A 21,281-nucleotide genomic window follows, 5' to 3' on the forward strand; every position below is an offset into this window, starting at 1 on the left:
ATGCTGCGGCTCCGAGAGTGGAAGTGAGTTGCCAGAGGTCTCGGAGGACGTCAGTGGCGGAGCTGGAGGGGAGCCCCGGGAGCCCGGCTCTCCACTCCGCAGGCCCTGGAGCAGCCATTTGCACCCGTGCAGCCACGGCCTGGAAAGTGCTCCGCTCTGAATGGGAAGGGGCAGGGCTGCGGGGGCCCAGCCCCCACCTCCAGCCCAGCTCTTCTCCCTTGGCAGGGTCTGCTGGCCACAGGCGTCTCTGCTGTCTGCAGCGGGGAAAAGCCCGAACAAGATTCCTCCTGCCTGGCCGTGCGACAGGGACCAGGCGTGGGGCGGATCCTTGGCCAGGGAGGATCCGTTTCCCCTGGGGCTGCAGGGCGTGTCGCTGGCGAGCCGGGTGGAGGAGAGAGGGGGCCAGGGCAGGGGAGCTGCCAGAGGCGTTGGGCCTGGCCGCATTCGGGGGCTCAGTGCGTGGCTGCCCGGGGAGTCGCTCTGGAGCTTTGGGTCGAGTTTCCGTGCGGGCCGGCTGGCAAGCTGCCGGGCGTGGCAGAGCATCGGCCGAGCGTGCCGCACGAGGGCTCTGCTCACAAGCACTCACGAGCACCAGGGAGCCTGGCGGTCTTTGCACGGCCCACACGCAGGTCTCCCACCCAGGACTCACGCAGCCGCGGCCGGAGGGACTCTGGAATGTAAACGCACACTCGGGCCTCTGCTCCCTGGCACCGCAGAGCAGCCTGCCCCGTGGGGGAGCTGGGGAGCATCCCCGAGGGGACAGGGGGGCCGTTCCACGCCAGTGCCCACGGTGGGGGAGGGGCTGCCGGCCGCGTGGGGCTGCCGCTTCAGTGACTCCCTGCATTGGGCACCCTGGGGATTGCTCCAGGCCCTCCCTTGGGTCGCTGCTGGGAGAGCACTTGGCCCAGCCCGTGCAGGGAGGGGCAGCAGCTGCCGGGCTGGGGGCTCTGGCTGGGCTGTCCGTTTGCACGGTGGCTGGTTAGGTCCCAGGGCGAGTGTGGCCCGGTTTGCAGAGCCAGGGGTGGCGGGCTGGGGATCTGGGGTCTCTCCCGGTTAAGTCCGTGGGAGCGGAGCGGAGAGGGGCTGCCGGGCGCCGCCTGGCCCCGGCCTGTGGGGTTCGCGGTGGTGGGAACGTTTCCGAATTTCAAAACTCTGTAGCCTCCCCTGGCCTGGGGGGAGCCCTTGGGAGGCGCCACGGGGGAATTCGAACTCTGCGGCTGAGCCCGGCGGAGCGCCTGCTGTGCAGAGGAACACGGCGGAGACAGGCCTGCCCGAAAGGGCCTTGGCACCCCCCTTACGCAGCGCTGGGCGGGCGGGCAGTGTTGCCCACCCCCGCCTCCTCCAGCGGCAGAGCTTTGGGGGAGCCAGTGCACCCCGGGGCGGTGTGGGGGGCCTAGCACCCCGAGGGTGCACAGCCTTGTGACCACAGGGGAAAGCTGGCCGGGCGAAAGCTAATCCTCTCCCATAATGGGCCCCGAGCCTCGCGCCCCTCAGGCGCAGCCCGGGCAGGAGCGGACCGAGGCCTTGACTACGCTTAAAAGTTGGAAGAGCAGCGCTTGGAAGTGCTAGTGCGGCTCCGGCGCTCTGTGGAACCGTCTGGCACCGCCCAGCGCTGGAGCCTGGCTCTCCCGGGGGCTTTGCAGCCCTGGAACTTGCTCTGTGTCTCTGTCGGTGTGTGTTTGTTTGTGTGTCGGTGTGTGTCAGTGTGTCTGTGTCTGTCTGTGTGTCGGTGTCTGTGTGTCGGTGTGTGTGTGTCGGTGTGTGTGTGTGTCAGTGTGTGTCTGTGTGTTGGTGTATGTTGGTGTCTGTTTGTGTGTCGGTGTGTGTCAGTGTGTCTGTGTCTGTTTGTGTGTCAGTGTCTGTGTGTCTGTGTGTCGGTGTGTGTCAGTGTGTCTGTGTCTGTCTGTGTGTCAGTGTCTGTGTGTCGGTGTGTGTCTGTTTGTGTGTCGGTGTGTCTGTGTCTGTGTGTCTGTGTCTGTGTGTGGTGTGTGTCTGTGTGTCAGTGTCTGTGTGTTGGTGTGTGTCAGTGTGTCTGTGTCGGTGTGTGTCGGAGTGTGTCGGTGTGTCTGTGTGTCTGTGTCTGTGTGTCGGTGTGTGTGTCTGTGTGTCGTGTCGGTGTGTGTGTCTGTTTGTGTGTCTGTGTGTCAGTGTCTGTGTGTGGTGTGTGTCTGTGTGTTGGTGTGTGTCGGTATCTGTGTGTGGTGTGTGTCAGTGTGTCGGTGTCAGTGTCTGGGTGTCTGTGTGTCTGTTTGTGTGTCTGTGTGTTGGTATGTGTCGGTGTCTGTGTGTCAGTGTCTGCGTGTGGTGTGTGTCAGTGTGTCAGTGGTGTCTGTGTCTGTCTGTGTGTTTTCCCACCCGAGCCGGACGGTGGCAGGGCAATGAAGCGACGGTGCAGGTGCAAGTGTGGCGGGAGAGTCAGAGCTGCTGTGAGAGCGGGCGAGTGCCGAAGGGCAGGAGCCGGCTCCGGGAGCCCAGGCCCTGCAGAGCTGGCCCGTCCGCCCCCCGCCCCCGTGGGCCCTGCAGGGTCAGTAGCGGCGTCGGGGTCGGGGCGAGCTCTGAGGGGGCGGCCTGCGCGTTCCGGGAGTGCCAAGGTGGTGCCTGGCGCAGAGAGAAGGTGGCTCTTTAATGGCCGGGGCAGCTCTTCCCTCGGGCACTGGCCCTAGCGCTGTCGTCTGAAACGTGGCCTCCTGCAGCAGGCAGCCCCCAGGCGGGGGTTTGCTCCCCGGGGCTCTCGGAGGGAGGCCTCCCCAGGGCGGGCTGGGAGAGCCGCAGTCCCAAGAGCCGTGCCGGGGCGGCTGCGTTGGGCAAGACGTGTTGCAAGGCCAGGAAGGCAGTTGCTCCACAGCCGGGGGTGCAGGCCGCCTGTCAGGCCCCGTTTCCTTGGCTTTTCGCCTGTGCAGGGTCCATTGTGCAATTCAGAAGCCACCCGCTGCGTCAGGGCTGCTCAGGGACGGCGGGGGAGCATTTGTGCCAGCTCCGACGTGGGACCGTGTCGCTCACGGAGAATCCCAGGAGTAGAAAAGGGCTCCGTGGGACGAGCGCGGCGCCGGGAAGTCTCCTGGGCCACTTCCCAGCGGCCAGCTGTTCAGACGAGCTCTGCACACGCAGCCACGGGCAGATTTCTCCATGGCACGCGGGCCCATGGGGTCCAGTAGGAGATGAGCCCTGAACGCGCTGGCCCCAGTCACGGTGCTGGTGAGTCCTGGGACACCTGGCTGGATGCCCCTCGCCAAAATGCCAGAGGCCCGCAGAAGAGCTGAGGATGGGCGTCCGCTGCGGCAGGCACGTCCCCTCCCCGCACTCTCCTGCGCCGTCCCTTCTGCACCGAGACCGGAGGGCACCCAGGCTAGTGAGAGGCCGCGTGACTGGCCCTGTTCATCACAGGGGGCCGCAAGATTGTTGTGCCCACGCGGGTCTCTCGGGCCAGGGCAGGGTCGCTCCCAGCGCTGGCGTCCCTGGAACGTGCAGGGGCTGCCGACTGAGCCGTGGCAGCACCGGGACTGGCCGCAGAGTAGAGATGGGAAAGTTTAACCAGGTAACTGGAAGCCCCACTCCTACCGGTTACAGTTAACTGGTGGGGCTGGAGCAGCTGCCAGCTGTGGGCCCAGGCGGGGCCTGCTGTGGACAGGGGCTGCTCCAGCCCAGCACCTCTTTGCGACGGATCTGGACCCCTGCTTGTCCCCTTTTAATCAGTGAAATGATGTGGAACGGTTGGGCAATTCACGGCATTTTACATCCTTAGTGCAGGGGGAGCGCCCGGCTCCCCCAGGGCGTGTTGGGAGAGATCAGCGCGCTGCCCCCTTCACGGGCCGTGGCCTCGCGTGCGTGTCGCTCTAGTAACACTGGTAGGGAAAACCGATGGCAACGGAAACCAGCAGAATCTGGCAGCCCTGCGCGTGGGCAGCGGTTACAAAAGGTCTCCCGGGCCACGTGGGGCCCAGACGCTTGAGAGCTGGTTGCAAGAGGTCCGAGCAGATGAGGTTCCTCGGGAGGAAAGTGGAGGTTTGGGAAGAGGAGCGGAGGCGGGAGCCGCGTTCGCCGTGGCCGGCAGCGATTAAGCCGTGGGCCAGGGTCTGTGATTGGGGCTCTCGGGTGGCAGCGTTGAGCGCGATGTGAAGACGCAGGCGGGATTCCTGCACCAGGGTCTAGCTGCCACGAGACGGTCACGCAGCGTTCCAGGGACCGGGAGAGAGTCCTCCAGAAAAACTCAGCGATATCCCTGGGTTGTTTGTGAGCTAATTCAGTCGCTCTGGAATACGCCCTCGGTTCTCCCAACAGACCCTGCTCTCTGTATTTTTCCCTTGCAAGCATACGTGTGCGCCTGCTTTCGCTGCACCGTGGCGGCTCGCATCGCTACATCCCATGGCAGGAGCCAGGCGTTTTGTGTAGGAGACAGACAACCAGTGGCCCGGGGGCATGGCTGTTATAGAGCAGACACTGAAAACACTAACGTGGAGACCTACTGCCTGGTCACAGGGCTCCTTCGCTGATTCAGGCACCCGCTGGTTTCGTTTTGCAAACGCTGTCTCCAGAGAACCCCTGACTTGCGGGGTCTCCTCCCATGAAGGTGGCGAAGAGAATCGCTCAGCGGGCAGTGGGCACACATAAAAGCTGGCGTGTGGACGGGGGAGGCGGTTCCGCTTGGTTCCTGGTTTGGATCCGCCTGTGCAAGGGGCACCGAGTCCCGGCCCTGCTGCAAGGCGCGTTGTGCTCTGGAGCGGCCCACGAGCCCCCAAGCGCTCGCTGTGCTTGTCAGGATGAATCAGCCTGTTTCGGGAGAGCAAACGCTGGCGTGTCAGCAGCCATTGCCAGAGCCGCCCGCGAGTCCTTAAGAAACCTTTAGAGGCCAGCGGTGCACCCGCTCCAGCCCTGTTTCAGTGAGGCCCCTGCTGCCTTATTCGAACAGGTGGGCCCCGTGCGGGTGTCCCTGGGAGTGATGGTGACTGATTCAACCCCTTGCACTTGTGCTAGAGTGGGCAGGGGAGTTGCCTGCACCGTTCCGCCAGCGAGGAGCTGCCGTTATTTCTAGGGATGCTAAAATGGTTTAATTATGTAATTGCCTAACCACTGAAAATGTCAGCAGCTCGGTGCGGGGAGGAGGCGGCTCCCACCTGCTGCCTCCCACTGCTGCCTCTGATACAGAGAGAGCAGCGCGGGGGGGCTGCGTGTAGCTGTGCACGTTAACCGATGAGCCCAGGCTGTGTCAATGGTTTTACTTCGGCAGCCCTAGTTATTTCGAAAGACCTTCTAGGAGGTTTCCTCAAGTTGTGGTTGTGTTAGATGCATTTGGCTTTTTTATTTCCCATCTCAGTGGGCAGTGTCCTGTTGTTTTTATTCCACATGTGCAACCTAGATTTATATTTGGGAGTCTCAGTAAACACTGTCTGATCCGTCTTAGTTAGGGATTGTGTTCTCTGCAATCTGGATTTGTTATCTTTCCAATCAAATTGCAATTCCCATCTTTCTTCTTGGGCTCTAGGGTGGTACGGTAGTAGATCGCAGAGAGAGGACGGTTGAAAGTGGAGCTCATTCTAGGTTGTTGGTAAATGAGTAACTGTGATCTGTGTGTGGGCAATATGGTGACCGTCAGCTTTGGTACCGTGCACGTTAAATTCTGCAGCATGTATCTGCAGCTGGAGAGAAATGATACATCTAAACAAACAGATAGATCTCTGTGGGTATGTCTAGACTACAGGCTTTTGTCGACAGAGGCTCTGTCGACAGATACTGTCGACACAGCTTCTGTCGACAAAGAGCCTCTAGACTACATCCAGTTCTGTCGACAAAGCAAGCCACTTTGTCGACATGACAGTGTTGTCGCAAAGGACAGTGTAGATGCAATAACACCTTCTGTCGACAGAACTCTGTAGACAAAAGGCATTATTCCTCATAGAATGAGGTTTACCGCCATCAACAAAACTGACGCGTTCTGTTGACATTATGTCGACAGAACTTGGCGGTAGTGTAGACACAGGTATAGTTTTGTTGACAAAACCCTGTAGTCTAGACACACTCAAAGCTGCTCCACCCTTCACAGACCCAGGGTGTGTCTAGACTATAGGTTTTGTCGACAAAAGTGGCCTTTTGTCGACAAAACTATACAAAAGTGGCCTTTTGTCGACAAAACATAACGTCAACAGAACTCAGCAGTTTTGTCGATGGCAGTAAACCTCATTCTATGAGGAATAACGCCTTTTGTCAACAGAGTTTTGTGTCTACACTCTCATGTTGACAAAGCGGCTTGCTTTGTCGACAGAACTGGATGTCGTCTAGACGCTCTTTGTTGACCGACAGTATCTGTCGACAAATGCCTATAGTCTAGATGTTCCCTTTGAGAAGAGGAAGAGGATAGGGAAGCCGATCCATGACCCGTGCAGCTGATGTCTAGGTGCAAATAGGCAGGGGTTTTAATGGCTACTTTTCTCTGTTTTAGAGTTCTGCGAAGATGAGGAGCGGCTGGTAGCTGAAGTGTCAGAGACGTACGCGCGCCAGAAACACTCGGAGGATGAGGTGCAAACACCGCTCACCGTCCTCCAGCCTGATACAAATTCGAAAGCAGAAACGGATCACAGACTCGACAGAGTGACACGCTTTGCACCAGAAACCGAGGCGCTTTTGGACGGCTCTTCAGCACTCCCTGCAGAGACCCGTCTTTTGTCATCGGTAGAGTTGGCTCCGGAGCAGACGCTGCCTCCCGATGGACCCGTAGCTCCCCAGGAGAGGGGGATGTCTGGAGAAGGCGTGGTTGTCATGCCCGAAGGGTTGGCTGAAACTCTTGCCCTGGAGTCAGTGCCGAGCAAGAGCAAGCTCCAGAAAGTGAAACCATCTTCCCTCCGGAAGAAAGCGGCTGGGGAGACGGGAGAAACGGAAGCAGCGGCAGAGGGCAGCCCTGCCCCCAAAGCATCTCACCACTTCAGTCCAGCTGAGTATGATGAGGAGATAAACCCCTTTGTGATGGGAGGCTCCCAAATACCCAACTCCCCCCCTGCCGCTCAGCAGAGCTTCATGGCTTCCAACTGCAATGCCAGCGACTCCGGGGTGGAGCTGGCCGAGGAGTCCAGGGGCCAGGCTCTGCAGCTGGAGTTTGATTTCACAGACGGGGCGGAGGGCGGAGAGGTCAGGAAAGCCCTGCCAAAGAAAAGCGGCAGGAAGCCTGCCAGCAAACTGACTCCCAAACGACAAAGAGACGCAGCCAAGAAGCCCGCGAGTGCTGAAGGTCTGGAAAAGGCTCCAGGGGAGGCGCCTCTCCCCAAAGCCTCGTACACGGCGGACCCCAGCCAGTGGGACGATCCCAACTTCAACCCTTTTGGCGGCAGCCTGCGGAACTCCCCGCCCCTCCCAAAGGCTTCCTATCGTTTTGACCCCAACGACTTTGACTCAGTGGATCCTTTTACACCCAGCAGGAGCTTAGCCGGCGTGGCCGCTGACTCCTGTCCCGCGGTGGGCAGCTGTCTCAATGAAATCCTGGAGCCCCAGACTGTGGAGGTGCAGGGCGCGGAGCTGGCGACAGGCAAAGCCTCTCCGAAGAAGGCCAAGTCGCGCTTGATAACGTGAGTGCTGCCGCCTGCAGCGTTTGCTGCTTTGTGCTATCGTGGGCTCCGGCGGCCAGAGGGCTGCTTTGCGGGGTGGCAGCACCGCGTCTTCGTTTCCCACGTGCCTTGGCGTCCTCCTGCCCCGTCGCTCTCCTCCAAGCGGCAGAACGAGCCGAACGACCGACAGCCGAGGCAGGCAGCCAGATTCTGCAGCGCCGCTGCATTTGGTTCCTGCCGGTTGCCTTGGCACATGGTGCTTGTGGTGTCGGTGTCTTTTCCCCTCCTCCAGCGGTTCTTCATGAACCCGTGGGAAGAGAGAGCCAAGTGCACTCAGCCACGCGTGTGTTAGTCGCAAGGGCCAAGTAGCCTAGTGTCTCTGAGATGAGCGAGTAACAACTCTGAGGCCAGGTCTGTGCTGGGGGAGAAAGTCAACCTAAGAGATGCAATTCCAGCTATGACAATAGCCATCGCGGGGTGCTGATGGGAGAAATTCTCCCGTCGATGTCCCTTTCTCCCTGCAGCCTTGTGGAGTACCTGAGTTGACAGGGGCGCCATCTGTGATCAATTTAGCGGGTCTTTAGTAGACCTGCTAAATCAAACCTCGGAAGATCGATCTCTAGAACATCGATCTTGGGGTAAGTGAGGACAGGGCCTTAGCGCGACCTGGTTGGAAGCACAGTAGGTGAGAGAGAGCAGTGGCTGAAGTTTTAAATCCCCTACCATTGAAGGGTTGATTCCAAACAAATCGTGAACATGCGAGCTGGGCAGAAGGGGGCTTTCTGGCCATCGCTGCGGCTCTTCCGGTTATACGGATGGATGCCTGTCTCCTCGTGGGGCTGACACGTTTTGCAGGTCGTCTCGGAACGGCCTCTTTCCTAGCTAGAGAAGAGAAGTGGGTTAAACAGTCAGGCCACCTGTTCTGTCTGTTGTTCTGTCTGGAGCCCGCGCAGAGCTATTTCGGTACACGTGCGGGTGGGCGTCTCTGTATCCAGATTGAGTTCTGCCAGCAGGCTGTGGTCACGGGACTACTGAGATTTCACAGCGCCAACTGGGAATGCAGGCTGAATTGTATCCGCTCTCGGGGAGTGCACGTCACTCGAACCCTGCCACCCGTTGTAGCTCAGGTTTCCTCCAAGCAGGTGTGAGCCTTCTTCATGTCTCCAGGTGACTTGAGTCTCACAGTTTGAAGCTGCAAGATACAAATTCCAAATAGGGTTGAATCAAACCAGGATGTGGTTTGTGAACCGGCAGGAAGGCAGAAAGCATTACTGTACAAGAGAGTCATTTCCCACTGAACACTGGGGCCTTTCTCTTGTCATTATTAACGGTCGGTCACATGGCCACAGGGGCAGGCACAATCAGCAGCAAAAGGAGAAGCAGGAAATAAGTTAAGTGGGGAAGTTTGGGAAGCTGCTGTTTGTGCTTGAAATTGACACTAAAAGTGAAACATGCTTCTGTCCCACTGACAGATTGTCCAGGTGAAATTTAATTAGGGGGAAATCCTGGAGAATAGGTTTTAACTGTGAGATCATGGAAAAAACGCAGCACATCTTTCAGAAATATCTTGCAGGGAATCAGTTAAATCCCAGAGCTCCTCAAGGTTTGATTCTGCAGTGGCGAAGGGTTAGCAGGCGGTGGAATAGCACTTAAAGTTCCTGGTTCCATCTCTTCTTTCTTTAGGAGCAGACTAGCCGGGTGCCTGGGTCCCTGGGGTTTGGATTTTTGCCTGAACGTTCACTTCTTCCCCAATACTAATCAACACTGAATTTTTTCTGTCTCCTCTCTGCATGTCTGCCCCAAGAACGAGAACTGTGCAGCTCGTTACATTTATTCAAATGAGAGATAATATCCAAGTCTTTTCACGCGCTTTTTTTTCTTCCCATCTGTCTGTCTCTCTTTCCTGTCTATTATTTGATGCATCAGGACTACTGAACAAGTGACATTTCTCTGTTTTCTGTTGTAAGTACTCGCTTCTGTTTTATTTCCAGTGTTTGAGCATTCGCCACCCCCCTCTCATGGCATGCGGGCTCCTTCCTTCCTCTTGAGTTCTGCTGCCTGACTTGTCTTCTCCACCTCTCTCAGGCCTTATGCCATAGACAGCTTAGCCTTGCAAAGGCCCGAGGGAGGGAGCTGGCAGCTTACGATAGGTCTGTGTCTGTGCTTGCTCCCAAAGTGTGTGCGTTTTGATGGCATAACAGTGTGTGAAATCGGCATGTTGGGGAGGCCAGTGGCGGTCAGCCTCTCCAGATAGCTGTCCCCCTTGCGGGAGGCTGGCTTTGTGTCCCTCCAAGGTTCAGCTCACTTAAAACCAAAATTGGACATAAAAGCACCCAGGTGTCCCTGCGCACGATCACTGCTTGTTTTGTGCCACAGGGTTCTAAAATAGATCGACGGGAACTTGGGTCTCAGCATCTGCACAGTAGGGACGAGTCTGTGGGTGGCATGTTAGTTTCTGCTGCCTCTGCTAGTGCTCTGGGGGTAGCCTGTTGTAAACGAGGCACGTCACTAGCCGAGTGGTTGTTTCCCCAGGATATGTGACCCCGTGATTGGGAACCACAGGGTGGGGGGCCATCTCTGGGATGCCTGCTTTGCAGAGGCAAAGGTCGTTGTTTGTCCTGCAGGTGGCTCTTTCCCCTTGGGGTTGTCTCCCCATGGAACTAGCCCTTGTCAACAAGCGTGGGAGGCAGGGAATGGATCTAGGGACCAGCTGGGAATGGCCCCAGGGGCTGGTGGGAATGGCTCAGGGGCCAGCTGGGAATGGCTCAGGGGCCAGCTGGGAATGGCTCAGGGGACAGCTGGGAACGGCTGCAGGGGCTGGCTAGGAATGGCTCAGGGGCCAGCTGGGAATGGCTCTAGGGTCCGACTAGGAATGGCTCAGGGGCCAGCTGGGAATGGCTCTAGGGTCCAGCTAGGAATGGCTCAGGGGCCAGCTGGGAATGGCTCTAGGGTCCGGCTAGGAATGGCTCTAGGGTCCGGCTGGGAACGGCTCTAGGGTCCGGCTAGGAATGGCTCAGGGGCCAGCTGGGAATGGCTCTAGGGTCCGGCTAGGAATGGCTCTAGGGTCCGGCTGGGAATGGCTCTAGGGTCCGACTAGGAATGGCTCTAGGGTCCGGCTAGGAATGGCTCTAGGGTCCGACTAGGAATGGCTCTAGGGTCCGGCTAGGAATGGCTCAGGGGCCAGCTGGGAACGGCTCTAGGGTCCGACTAGGAATGGCTCAGGGGCCAGCTGGGAATGGCTCTAGGGGCCAGCTGGGAACGGCTCAGGGGCCAGCTGGGAACGGCTCAGGGGCCAGCTGGGAACGGCTCTAGGGTCCGGCTGGGAATGGCTCTAGGGTCCGGCTAGGAATGGCTCTAGGGTCCGGCTAGGAATGGCTCTAGGGTCCGGCTGGGAATGGCTCAGGGGCCAGCTGGGAATGGCTCAGGGGCCAGCTGGGAATGGCTCTAGGGTCCGGCTAGGAATGGCTCAGGGGCCAGCTGGGAATGGCTCAGGGGCCAGCTGGGAATGGCTCTAGGGTCCGGCTAGGAATGGCTCAGGGGCCAGCTGGGAATGGCTCAGGGGACAGCTGGGAATGGCTCTAGGGTCCGGCTAGGAATGGCTCTAGGGTCCGGCTAGGAATGGCTCAGGGGCCGGCTGGGAATGGCTCTAGGGTCTGGCTAGGAATGGCTCTAGGGTCTGGCTAGGAATGGCTATAGGGTCCGGCTAGGAATGGCTCAGGGGCCGGCTGGGAATGGCTCTAGGGTCCGGCTGGGAATGGCTCAGGGGCCAGCTGGGAATGGCTCTAGGGTCCGGCTAGGAATGGCCCCAGGGGCTGTTGGGAATGGCTCAGGGGCCGGCTGGGAATGGCTCTAGGGTCCGACTAGGAATGGCTCAGGGGCCAGCTGGGAACGGCTGCAGGGGCCGGCAGCTCCCAGCATGATTTCCGACGAGCCCGGGGACTCAAAATCTAACTGTCTGTCCCAGAGCTTTCCCTGGTGATGCCTTTGGGCTTGGGGCAGGGCGGGGGGGTGCAGTTTATCTGGTTCCGTGCAGACCCGCCCCATAAAATAAAGGCGTTTCTGTTGCGAAGAGCAGCCGCCTGGCCCAGCGGACGCACTAGCAGCACTGCTGGCTCGCGATGCCTGCCCAGGGAGTGGCAGTCGGGGGGTTAACAGCCCGCTGGGGGCAGAGCTGAATGGCAGCGATTTGTTCTGCAGCAGCGCGGCGCGTAGGGCTCTGTTCCGCTGTCTGCTGCACGGGCAGGTTGCCAGAGACGCTCAGTGGAGGGGGACAGATGAAGGGTAAGGGGAGAAGCAGAGAACAGAGTCCCTGAAGGTCCTGCAGCAGGTGGGTGGTGGGAGACGGCCGAGGTTTCCCGCCTGCCAGGCCGGCGCCCTGTCTCGGTATCTTAGGGTTAATTAGGCCATCAGGCAGCCTGTTCACACTCTACCAGAACGTGTCCCGGTAACACAGCTAGACAATATCGACCTTTCCTGGGCTGGCGAATTCTCTGGTTTGGCTCGCTGACTGAAAGCCGCGGCGGGCACGGAACAGGGCACTTTCTAGGGATGCTGGATGAGCACCAGCGTTTCTTGCAGAGAGACACAAACTCCCAGCTTGTGACTAGTGAGCCAGGGCTGCCAGATGGCCTGAGAGCCCCTCCCTGCCCCAAGCACGAGGGGCCCTGCTCCTGTGGACCGGAGCGTCCGCTGCTTGCGTGAGCACCTCCTGGAGAAAGGCGAAGTTGGGCGGGGATTGAGGCAAACTCACAGGTGAACATGAGCTTCCAAACCGGGTTCCCTCATGCACACACCATAGACTGGCGTGCTAGTGACCCCTGCACGTGGAGAGTCGCAGGATGGAAAATGGGCAGAGGCCTGAAAAAAGAGCAGGGCGATCGGAGAGTGGACTGGGATGATTATTAGGGCCACCTGCAAATCTTTTCATACTTCGCTATTGGAACCAACGGGCCGTCCACCACGTGTTTGTAACGGGCCCTCGCAGGATCTGTCCTAGGCTCAGCAAGTGTGCGTCGTCTGGGGAACCAGAACCCAGTGGCTGGAACAGTAGATCGCTTCCTGAGGCCGCGAGGGGATGGGGACGTTTTATTCCCTGCCAGGACGCTGAAACGTGACTTCCTGTGCTATGCGAGAGAGATGAATGCACGTGTCCGTGTCCGTGTCCTAGTGCACGTGTCCGTGTCCTAGTGCACGTGTCCGTGTCCTAGTGCTACGAGGAAGTTTTGCTCGTTTCCCTTGTTGCAGGGGTTGGTGCAGGCTCCAGATCCATGGACACGGCCCGTCCGTCTTGCCAAATGCCGGAGCGAGGGCGATGCCTCTTGGCCTGGCTGCTTGACCCTGGTGGGCTGTGCCGGGGTCTGCCAGATTTAACTCCTGGGTCGAGATGAATCTGCACGGGGTCCAGGGAGCACAGAGCAGAGCTCATCACAGGGCCTGCAGCAAGCGGCACCACGTGGCTGAGTGTGGCTACGACCAGACGAAGCAGCATGCGGCTCCGTGGGCTGGCTGCTGCGAGTGCCCCCAGGCGACCATCTCGCTCCCGGCTGCTGGTCGACTTGCAGCATTCACTCCAGGCCGTGTTAGGAGCCAGACACGCCTGTCACCGCGTCTCCAGGGCGAACCATGGACAGTGCCGCTTGCAGACCCAAGAGGAGATGCCCGAGAGCAGGCGGTGAAGCATCCTCGTGCGAGGGAAGCCGGGCCTGGAACGAGCCGGAAGAAGGGCTCAGCGTAACCCCGGCCTTAGCCTGCTCTAGGGCAGGCTGCAAACGCTCCTCACCCGCCTCCTCCCTCTCCGAGACGCGGTTTGCCCCGGCCCTGGGTGGATAATTCGGATACAGAGGACTGATTCTGCCCCTCACACCCAGCGGCGCGTCCTACCCCCCGGGGAGGGAGAGGAGCAGACGACCCCAGAAAGCCTGGGCTTGGCTGTGCAGGTCTGCCGTGCCTAGGAGAGGCAGAGTGCTCTGCGCAGCCGCAAGGCAGACGGGCAGCCCTGTGCTTACGGAGGGTCTCCGCTGGCACCGCTCCCGCCGAGAGGCCACCGGGCCCGTGAGAGCCCTGGGTAACGTCCCCAGACGCAGCTTGGGAGATGGGGGACAGAAACCTCTCTCGGCGAGCTCCCTGCTGGCTGGAACTCTCTCCCTCGGCTGGTGGGAGCGGCCTGGAGACCCTCCCCCGGGCGGTGCCTTTGCAGAGGAATAAAGGTTGTGAAGAAAACAAGGCTTGGTGCTTTGGGGTCAGTTGTTTTTTTAAGAGCTTGCTTTGCTGTAGAGTGCTTGGACCTGTCCCATCAGCACAGTGGAATGCTGCCCCCGTTTGCTTCCGCCGTCCCCGTGCACGTCCCCCCCCTCCCTCCCCCCGGCCGTGAGAACAGCCGCGCTGGCTCTGAATCGCTTTCTCTCGTTGCAGGAGTGGCTGCAAGGCGAAGAAATATGAGATAACGGCCCTGGCCCTGGATGCTGGCTCTCAGGTACGTGGAAGCTGGGGCCTGCCACAGCGGCTCGTGTGTGGGACAGGGGCGTGCTGAGGCAGGAGGTTTGCAGCGTGGCCCGAGGCAGGGAGGGGGCATAGTTAGGGGAGGCGCTTGGAGAGTTTTAGCTTGACCCTGATGTTAACCTAGCACCAGCCGGCAGACTTCCCTGAAAACCCCAGTTTGCCCTCCAGCCCCCTTCTCTGCCAAAATGCCCCTCAGCATCCCCCTGGCAGTGGGTGACCAACGCGAGGAGGGCCTGCAAGAGTCCACGATGGAGATGTTTTCTGTGTCGCTTCGGGCAATCCTTCCCTGCTAGGTTTTTCGGCCAGTAAATGAAGCCGTGGTCTCTACATTTTCTCTGTCCTGCCTGGAAGGGAACCGGGGCAGTGCCTTAAAAGTATCCCCTCTCCGTTTCTGGGGCAGCGGTGAGCAGTGTTCCCTTTAATCTTTTCCGTGGGTGTGCGGAATAAAATTGTGTGCACCAAAGCATGTGCGAATGTGCACCAATCGAAACAGAAAACATAATTGTTGGTGCTCTGCTAATCAACTGGGCAGTATTGGAATGTCTCCCGTGTGGCTGCACAAGCACCCAGCTTACAGGGAACGTGGGCGGTGAGGGGCCAAGTTTTGTGATCACACCGTTGAATGGATTGAGTCTACTAAGTAAATTGCCTCATTCTTTTCCGCCCCGGGTTTTGCTTTTCCGAAAGCGTCATGAGATGCCGAGAGAAGCGGCTTACCCATTCGGCTCCGGGTAACCCGCTAACTTGATCCCCACAGGACGAAGGAGCATTGATCTCAAACATCCCAGACGTCGCCAGCTGCGATGGCCACGCTACCGACGAAGAGAAACTGGCGTCTACGTCGTCCAGTCAGAAACCCCCCGGGCCAGAGGTGAAAGGTGAGACAGAAGACGACCTGGAGTACTTTGAATGTGGCAGTGTTCCCGTGTCTGCCATAAACCATGCATTTTCATCCACGGAAGCAGGTATGGAAGCATCTCTCTCTCGCCCTCCTCCCTCCCCCCCTCTCTCTCCCCATGTGCGCTCAGAAATCCCAGTGACCTCTAACATCACCTCTAGCTGCACAGAGCCTTTGGAGCCAGGCGTCCTGCATCTCATTTGCATTAATTGGGCAGGAAGCTATTGTATGCTAGTTAAAGCCTCGCACTGCTCTCTGTGCTATTTACATGGCGAGCAGTCTGCCAGTGACTGTGGGCTGGCTTTCCATAGGCCCGTTTTCATTGAGCACAGCGCAGACGCTGACTGTGTTGCATTAGAAAGTCCGTCTGCATCGCCACTGGCTGGCAGTGGCTTGGACAATGACTGTGCAGAGCAAATCCAGGCTCCCACATGGCCCCCTCCTGCCCCGCGCTGGCTCTCCTCCTGCCGTGCTGCTTCTGCAAATTCCCTGTCTGAGCCACGAGTCTGGTCAGTCACGTGACTCCCGCGAGGTGATGTGGCACCCGCCTTTTATCGAGCTGCCAGCCAGTGTGTGCTCCCTCAGAGCGATCAAACGGGAGTCAAAAATCACAGGCTGGGGGTGGGGAGGCTCTGGTGCTTTCTGGCGCCTGCCCAGTGAAAGGTGGGGGGCGGGGGAGGGCTGGTGGCACAGGGACTGGTATGCACTTACTGTAATTAGAAGTGTGAAACAATTCACAGAACGCTTCTGTTCAAATGTTAACGAGTCCTCGCCGGGCCCGGTGAGGTAGCTAATCCCTATGGGTATGTCTGCACTGCCACCCTCGTTCGAACTAGTGTAGACATACCCTAAGGTACTAACCGACATAGCCTGGTGAAGGACCTAGGTCACCCATCAATTCAAGTTAGACTAGAACTTGGATGTGCCTAGCTCAGCAGTGCGTAGTCACCCACCTGTAGGCTGGACGCAGTTCGGCCCCGGTGCGCCGCCCCGCCGCTGTATTTACCTGCGTCTCCACGGTTACATGTGCTCGCAGCTCCCGTTGGCCACAGATCGCTGTTCCCGGCCAATGGGAGCTGCGGGAAGCGGTGTCCTGGTCCGTGTCACTTCCTGCAGCTCCCATTGGCTGGGAACAATGCACAGCCAATGGGACCTGCAGTCGCCCGCACGTGCAGCAGCGCAGATAAAATAACGCAGCGGCGGCCTCCCGCATGCTAACTCTGGTGAACCGCCGCCGTCTTATCGCCCACCCCGGCCTCAGTCCTAGTCCCAGGACTGTCTACGGGATTGTGTTCCCTCGCTCTGTATATCGAAAGGAAGGCTGTTCTGGATACGTGCATAGCAGGACGCTTGGGTTTGCTAAGCAAGCTCTGTAGAAACAGCCGCGGCGCCTTTTGTCGTCTGTTGGACTGGAAGCTCCAGCCAGCCCGTTGTGAAATCGTCAGAAGCCAGCAGTGGGGGTGTTCAATCGACGGCAGAGTGGCCGGGCCTGCCACACACAACCTCTGCAGCCACCTCCTGGCCAGTTCTGTGTCGTGCACAGTCGCCCTTTCTCCCGTGCCGTGCAAAATCGCTGCAGAGTCTCTGAGGGCCTGGAGGGGAGAACTTGACTTCTCTCCACTCCGGGCCTCGCTGTCCAGGGCTAACCGAGACATGCGATGCTGGGCATCCCCGGGAAGAAAAGGAGCCAAGCTTCTGTTGCACACACTTGTTCTTGGAGAAGCACTGTTTAGACTCCCAGGCCCCCGTTGGCAGGGCTTGGCGGTGGGCCCGCGCTCGGACACAAGTGTCTGGAGCAAGAATTTTGAGGTGCGGGGTCATTTTTCAAAAACTGGAAGGACTGACTGAGCACGTTGCCTGCCCCTGCGCCGTGGCTAGCCATGCTGCCGGGCTAAGCTTGTGCCTGTGCCACCCCTCCGGTTTCGCCGCATTCTGCATTCGCTTTCCGCGGAGGTAAGAGATGAGCCGCGCAGGGCGGGGTCCGGCCTCCTGAAAGCCTAGAAAACAGAACCAGACCAAGCGGAGCAACTGAGCCGGACCCTGTTGCAGGGGAGAGTGAAGCGTTTCGCTTCCTGCTTTCCCGCGTCAGTGTATTCGGACGATACCTTTGCTTTTCCCAAGCACCGCGGAGCAGCGCAGGAACGGCGGGTTCATACGTTGTATGCTGGCGTCGCGTAGGGCTGGGGAGTCGCCACAGATGTCAGTTTCTGGGGGAGACAGCCTTTTCTCTCCCCTCCCCGGGTGCCGGTGGGGCTGAAAAGGGGCACATGGACATTCTGCTGATAGGTCATCAGGCCCGGGTGGTGTGAGTTTTATATTTGTGTGGTTCAGAGCGGAGGGAACAGCTGCTCCTTGTCACCACCCACAGTGTCAAGGACCCCACCTCACAGAGACTCCGGGCGAGTCATTTCAGCCATCCCTGGCATGCAGACCCCTCTGAGGTGGAACGCAACGCCAGCAGTTAAACCAAGGGAATCGTTTTACCACGGGTTGCGGTGGCTTCTCGGTCACTGGCACTTCTGACGCAAGAAGGGGGGTTTTCAAAGCATCTGCCCTAGTTTGGAATGAATTCAGGGCTGTCCCGTGGGCACGGTTCTAGTGGAACTCCGGCCGGGGGGGGGGGCCTGTATGCACGGTTCTGGAAAGGCTCCGGCCCAAACTGCTCCGAGGGCTGAAATTGCCCTTTGTCCTCTTGGTGTGTGGCGGTGCCTCCACGTGGCAGCCTCAGGGGAGGAGCGGCTGGGGGTGGAGGCGGGGTGGGCACCTCCCTGTCTCGTCTAGGGACCAAGTGGGGGCAGTGGAAGCCAAAGGGAGCCCCTGAGTGTGCACAGAGTCAGGATTCGGTCACAGCCGGCCCTGGCTCCCAGCCGCTCCCTTTCTTTGCAGAATGGCCCGTGGTCTCCCTACCCTCCCGAGCTGCACGATGCAGGTGGGGGCACGTGAAAATGCCTTGTCACCGTGGCGGGTGGGGGCCAGCCCTGCAGGGTGGGTACCGCTGAATCAGCAAGCCCGTCGCTCTGCGGCCCGTCTCGCTCTGGGGTGCCCTGTGGGGAGCCGGAAGCTGAGGAAGACCCGCCCCCGGAGAGCAGAGCCCTGCACAGAGATGCCGAGGGTGGGCTGGCCGGAAGAGGGCCATTTACAGCGTGACCCTTGCCAAGTGCTGGGTTAGGCAGGGACCCTCCTCTTTGGTTCTTGGTAACCAAGAGCGCAGGGCCTTCACCCAGCCAGCCCTTGGTTTGTTTTTAAACCGACGCGTCATTGTCCTCGCTCCTCCTGAAGCCGAGGCCACGGGAGACGTCTGACCTGCCGGGCAAACCAGGGGAGTTGGAATTGCATTTTGCAAAACCCACACGCGTTCCATCGAGCCCTGCTCCTGTCTGGGCCAAACGCCTGTTTTCGACAGTCGAGCATTCTCACACAACCCCCCATCGTCCTCTCCCGCACACACAGGCTGCGGCCCTGTCGTCTCCATGGTTACCGCAGGACCTAACTCTGGGAAGCGCCTTTCCAAGCGCTCTCCTGCAGCGCCCCAGCACAGATATCTGCACTCGGGGGCTGTTTGCCTGAAATGAGGGAGAGAGGCTTGGGGGGGAGGGAGGGGCGTGAGCGGGTCTCTCGCCCACGAGTCGGCACGAAGGATGTTCAGTGTCGGGTAATTGACTCATCGCGTTGTCCGTGCATAGCTGTTCCATCCGTCGATAAGCAGAGTGCCCACAGCCGCCCTATCGGCCAGGCAGCGTCCGACTCTCTCCTGGGCACGGCTTGCAGGGAATTAAACTGCCCTTCCATGTCAGGACAGGAGCCCCGCAGAGCCTGGGAGGCGGTGGGCAGGGAGCTGGGTCTTGGTCCTGCTTTCCAGGCAGCTGTAACACCTTGCTCCTTGTTTTAGGGTTCGACAAAGAGACGTCCAAGCAGAAGAAGGACGGGCCCAGCAGCACCCTGGTAAGTGCAGCGTCACCTCTCCTGTGATCTCCTGGGGCTTCCCCCGTGCCGGTGACCTCCCCGTGAAACACGATGATTCACTATGGGCCTGATTCTTCAGCCCTTCCTCACATTCCTTGACTTGAGCAGGGCGAGGCAGAGCTGCCGGCAGATTGAGGTACAGGGTGCACCTCGCTCAGTTGGACTCTCTGGTCCGGTGACATCCATGGACCAGCTGCATTTGCCTGCGAGCGAATGCACGTGGCCGGCTGCCCTCCCCTTGCCGTGCGCGGGGGCGTGGCACGTGGCCTTGTGTATCGCAGGCATGGTTTGACGAGCAGTGCGGCCCCCTCTTAGTCCTGTGCCAAGAGGCTGGTGGGAAGCTGCCGGCCTCGGCTCGTGGAAGCCAGCTCCATTGCCGCCTCCCGACGGACGGGACGGGACGGGGGCCACCCTGGGGAGCTCCCCACGCTCCCATCAGTCGCTCTGCGTCCTGCTCGCAGCCTCGTGCACCCTGGCCCTGCGAGGGTTGCCAGGTGTCCGGTATTGGCTCCAAAACGGTCTCGTGGGGGTTTTTTTCCTGCCAGGTTTGGTATTTTTTGTGAAAGTATCTGGCAACTCTAGGCCCTGCTGAGAGCCCAGCAGCGGCGTCGATAAAATCCCCTCCCTGCCGCGGCAGAGCCGAGGGCCAGGGGACGTGCGGGGCCAGGTCAGCTCAGGAGAGGAAAGTGACTGGCAGATGACAATGGGATTAACCCCAGCAGCCAGCTCAGCGTCCCTGGGGCGGATTTAAGCCTGCCAAGGGCATTAGCGGGGGGGGGGGGGGGCTCGGTTCTGCGCTGTGCCTTACTTGTAACAGTCACGTTCCGGGGTAGGCGTGTGAAAGGTTAACCGGCTGACTGGTAAGCATACACTTCACTGGCTAGCTGGTTAACCAGAGCGTCCCCCCCGCCCCACGGCAGCCCAGCTGCTGGAGCAGCCCCCGTGGCCGGGTCAGGACAGTCGACGGGTAACCGGTTAGCTGTTCTGGGCGGTTTGCCTGCGGGGCTCGGGGGGTTGGGTACTGAGACCTCAGCTCGGCCAGACAAGTCATGGGCGGTTCCAGGGGGGCTGGCGGCAATGGCTCTGCCCAGCGAGCGCCGGTTCGGAGGGAGCATATAAAATACCCATTGTCCGGCTGCTGCAGCACATGCAAATGCAGAGGGAAGGGGGAGGCCACCTGTGCCCAAGCCGGGAGGCAGCGATTGGCGCCTGTCTGCGCAGAGGGGCAGCTGGTTGCCAGCTCTGCAGAAACAGGAAGTCGGTGCCCCTCTGCGCTCTAGGGCCGCCTGACCCCAGAGCCCCTGGGATGCCCCCGGCTGGGCAAACAGCGATACAACGGCTGCCAGCTGTAGCGACTCCCCCGTGGAATGGGAGCAGACGGAGGCGGCTGCAATTAGCAACATGTGGCAAAGCTCGCGGTGCTGGGAGCGGTTTCCGGGGCATGCGGCACGGGGAGCGTGGGGGCATTGTGGGGGCTGGCTCCCGCGGCGTGTGTGTTAGCAGGAGACGCTCTCGGGGCCTGCTTTCCCGTCGCGGTGCGCACAGCCGGCTCCTCTTAGAGCAGGCGTCCAGGTGAGGACACCCCCCGTGCGGAGGGAGCGAGTGCCCTTGTGCAAGTCTGCGAGCTGCCCTTTCGAGTGACCGGGGCAAGTGCCACATCCAGGCCCAGCCGAGGGGGGATCCCCCATAGACAGCGGGGCCTGGCGGATTCTGGGCGTGGCAGGAGTGACCAGGTCCGTACCCCCGCCAGCCGCTGCCCCGTTTCCTTCCCCCACTCGCCAGTGCACAAGTTCAGGAGGGCGGGTGCCCGCCCGGAGGATGAATTTGGAGACGTGGAACATCTGGCTGAGCAGAAATTCTCGTCCCTGCAGGGCCATTCTGGATGGGGCGCCAAGGACGGGGCTGCGGTGACGGGGGGGAGCGGCAGCGAAAGCCCCCTGGAAAGCATCTGCCTGAGCGAATCCGACAAAGCCGCCGTGCTCGCTTTAATCCGAGAAGAGGTAACGGCGGCGCGGGGGCGCCGGCTCTGGGCAGCAAAGCGCGACCACGCTGAGCAGAGATTGAGCTCAGCCTGTGTGTGAACCACGGGGCCCGCAGGATACCCCCTCCCAATAACAACCCCTGCTTCCCTTCCGGCAGTCACAGGCGTAGCCGGGACGTGGGAGCTAGGCTCCCAGAGAGGCAGGGGCGGAGCAGGGGCTGGGCGAGTCGTAGAGTTCAGGGCTAGGAGGGGAGGGGGGTCTAGTCTGACCTTCTTCATAGCACAGGCCGTCCCAGTTTCACCCCCTTACCCTGCATGCGGCCCGGAGTTCTGCGCCTCCTGAAAGGCATCCCGGCTGGATTTTGTGTCATCCAGCACCACGTGCGCGTGGCCTGTAATTCCTTGTGGTTTG

General features: G+C 59.9%; 1 protein-coding gene across 6 annotated transcripts in view; it reads left to right on the forward strand.

The window, feature by feature from the left end:
* Nucleotides 1–21,281, forward strand: part of TACC1 (transforming acidic coiled-coil containing protein 1) — a 51,524-nt gene that overhangs the window by 19,807 nt on the left and 10,436 nt on the right. For 3 of the 6 annotated variants that reach the window (XM_075910989.1, XM_075910987.1, XM_075910985.1), the window contains 6 exons: nucleotides 6,434–7,550; nucleotides 9,456–9,491; nucleotides 13,941–14,001; nucleotides 14,785–14,992; nucleotides 18,815–18,867; nucleotides 20,760–20,888. In XM_075910989.1, coding sequence (XP_075767104.1) covers nucleotides 6,727–7,550; nucleotides 9,456–9,491; nucleotides 13,941–14,001; nucleotides 14,785–14,992; nucleotides 18,815–18,867; nucleotides 20,760–20,888 — 1,311 coding nt within the window. In that variant the 5' untranslated portion in view covers nucleotides 6,434–6,726. Of the gene's footprint in view, nucleotides 1–3,002; nucleotides 3,196–6,433; nucleotides 7,551–9,455; nucleotides 9,492–13,940; nucleotides 14,002–14,784; nucleotides 14,993–18,814; nucleotides 18,868–20,759; nucleotides 20,889–21,281 lie in introns of those variants that run through there. The other 3 variants (XM_075910988.1, XM_075910986.1, XM_075910990.1) reach the window with 3 other exon arrangements.

This window comes from Pelodiscus sinensis, chromosome 28 (assembly GCF_049634645.1).
Source record: "Pelodiscus sinensis isolate JC-2024 chromosome 28, ASM4963464v1, whole genome shotgun sequence".
NCBI lineage: Eukaryota > Metazoa > Chordata > Testudines > Trionychidae > Pelodiscus > Pelodiscus sinensis.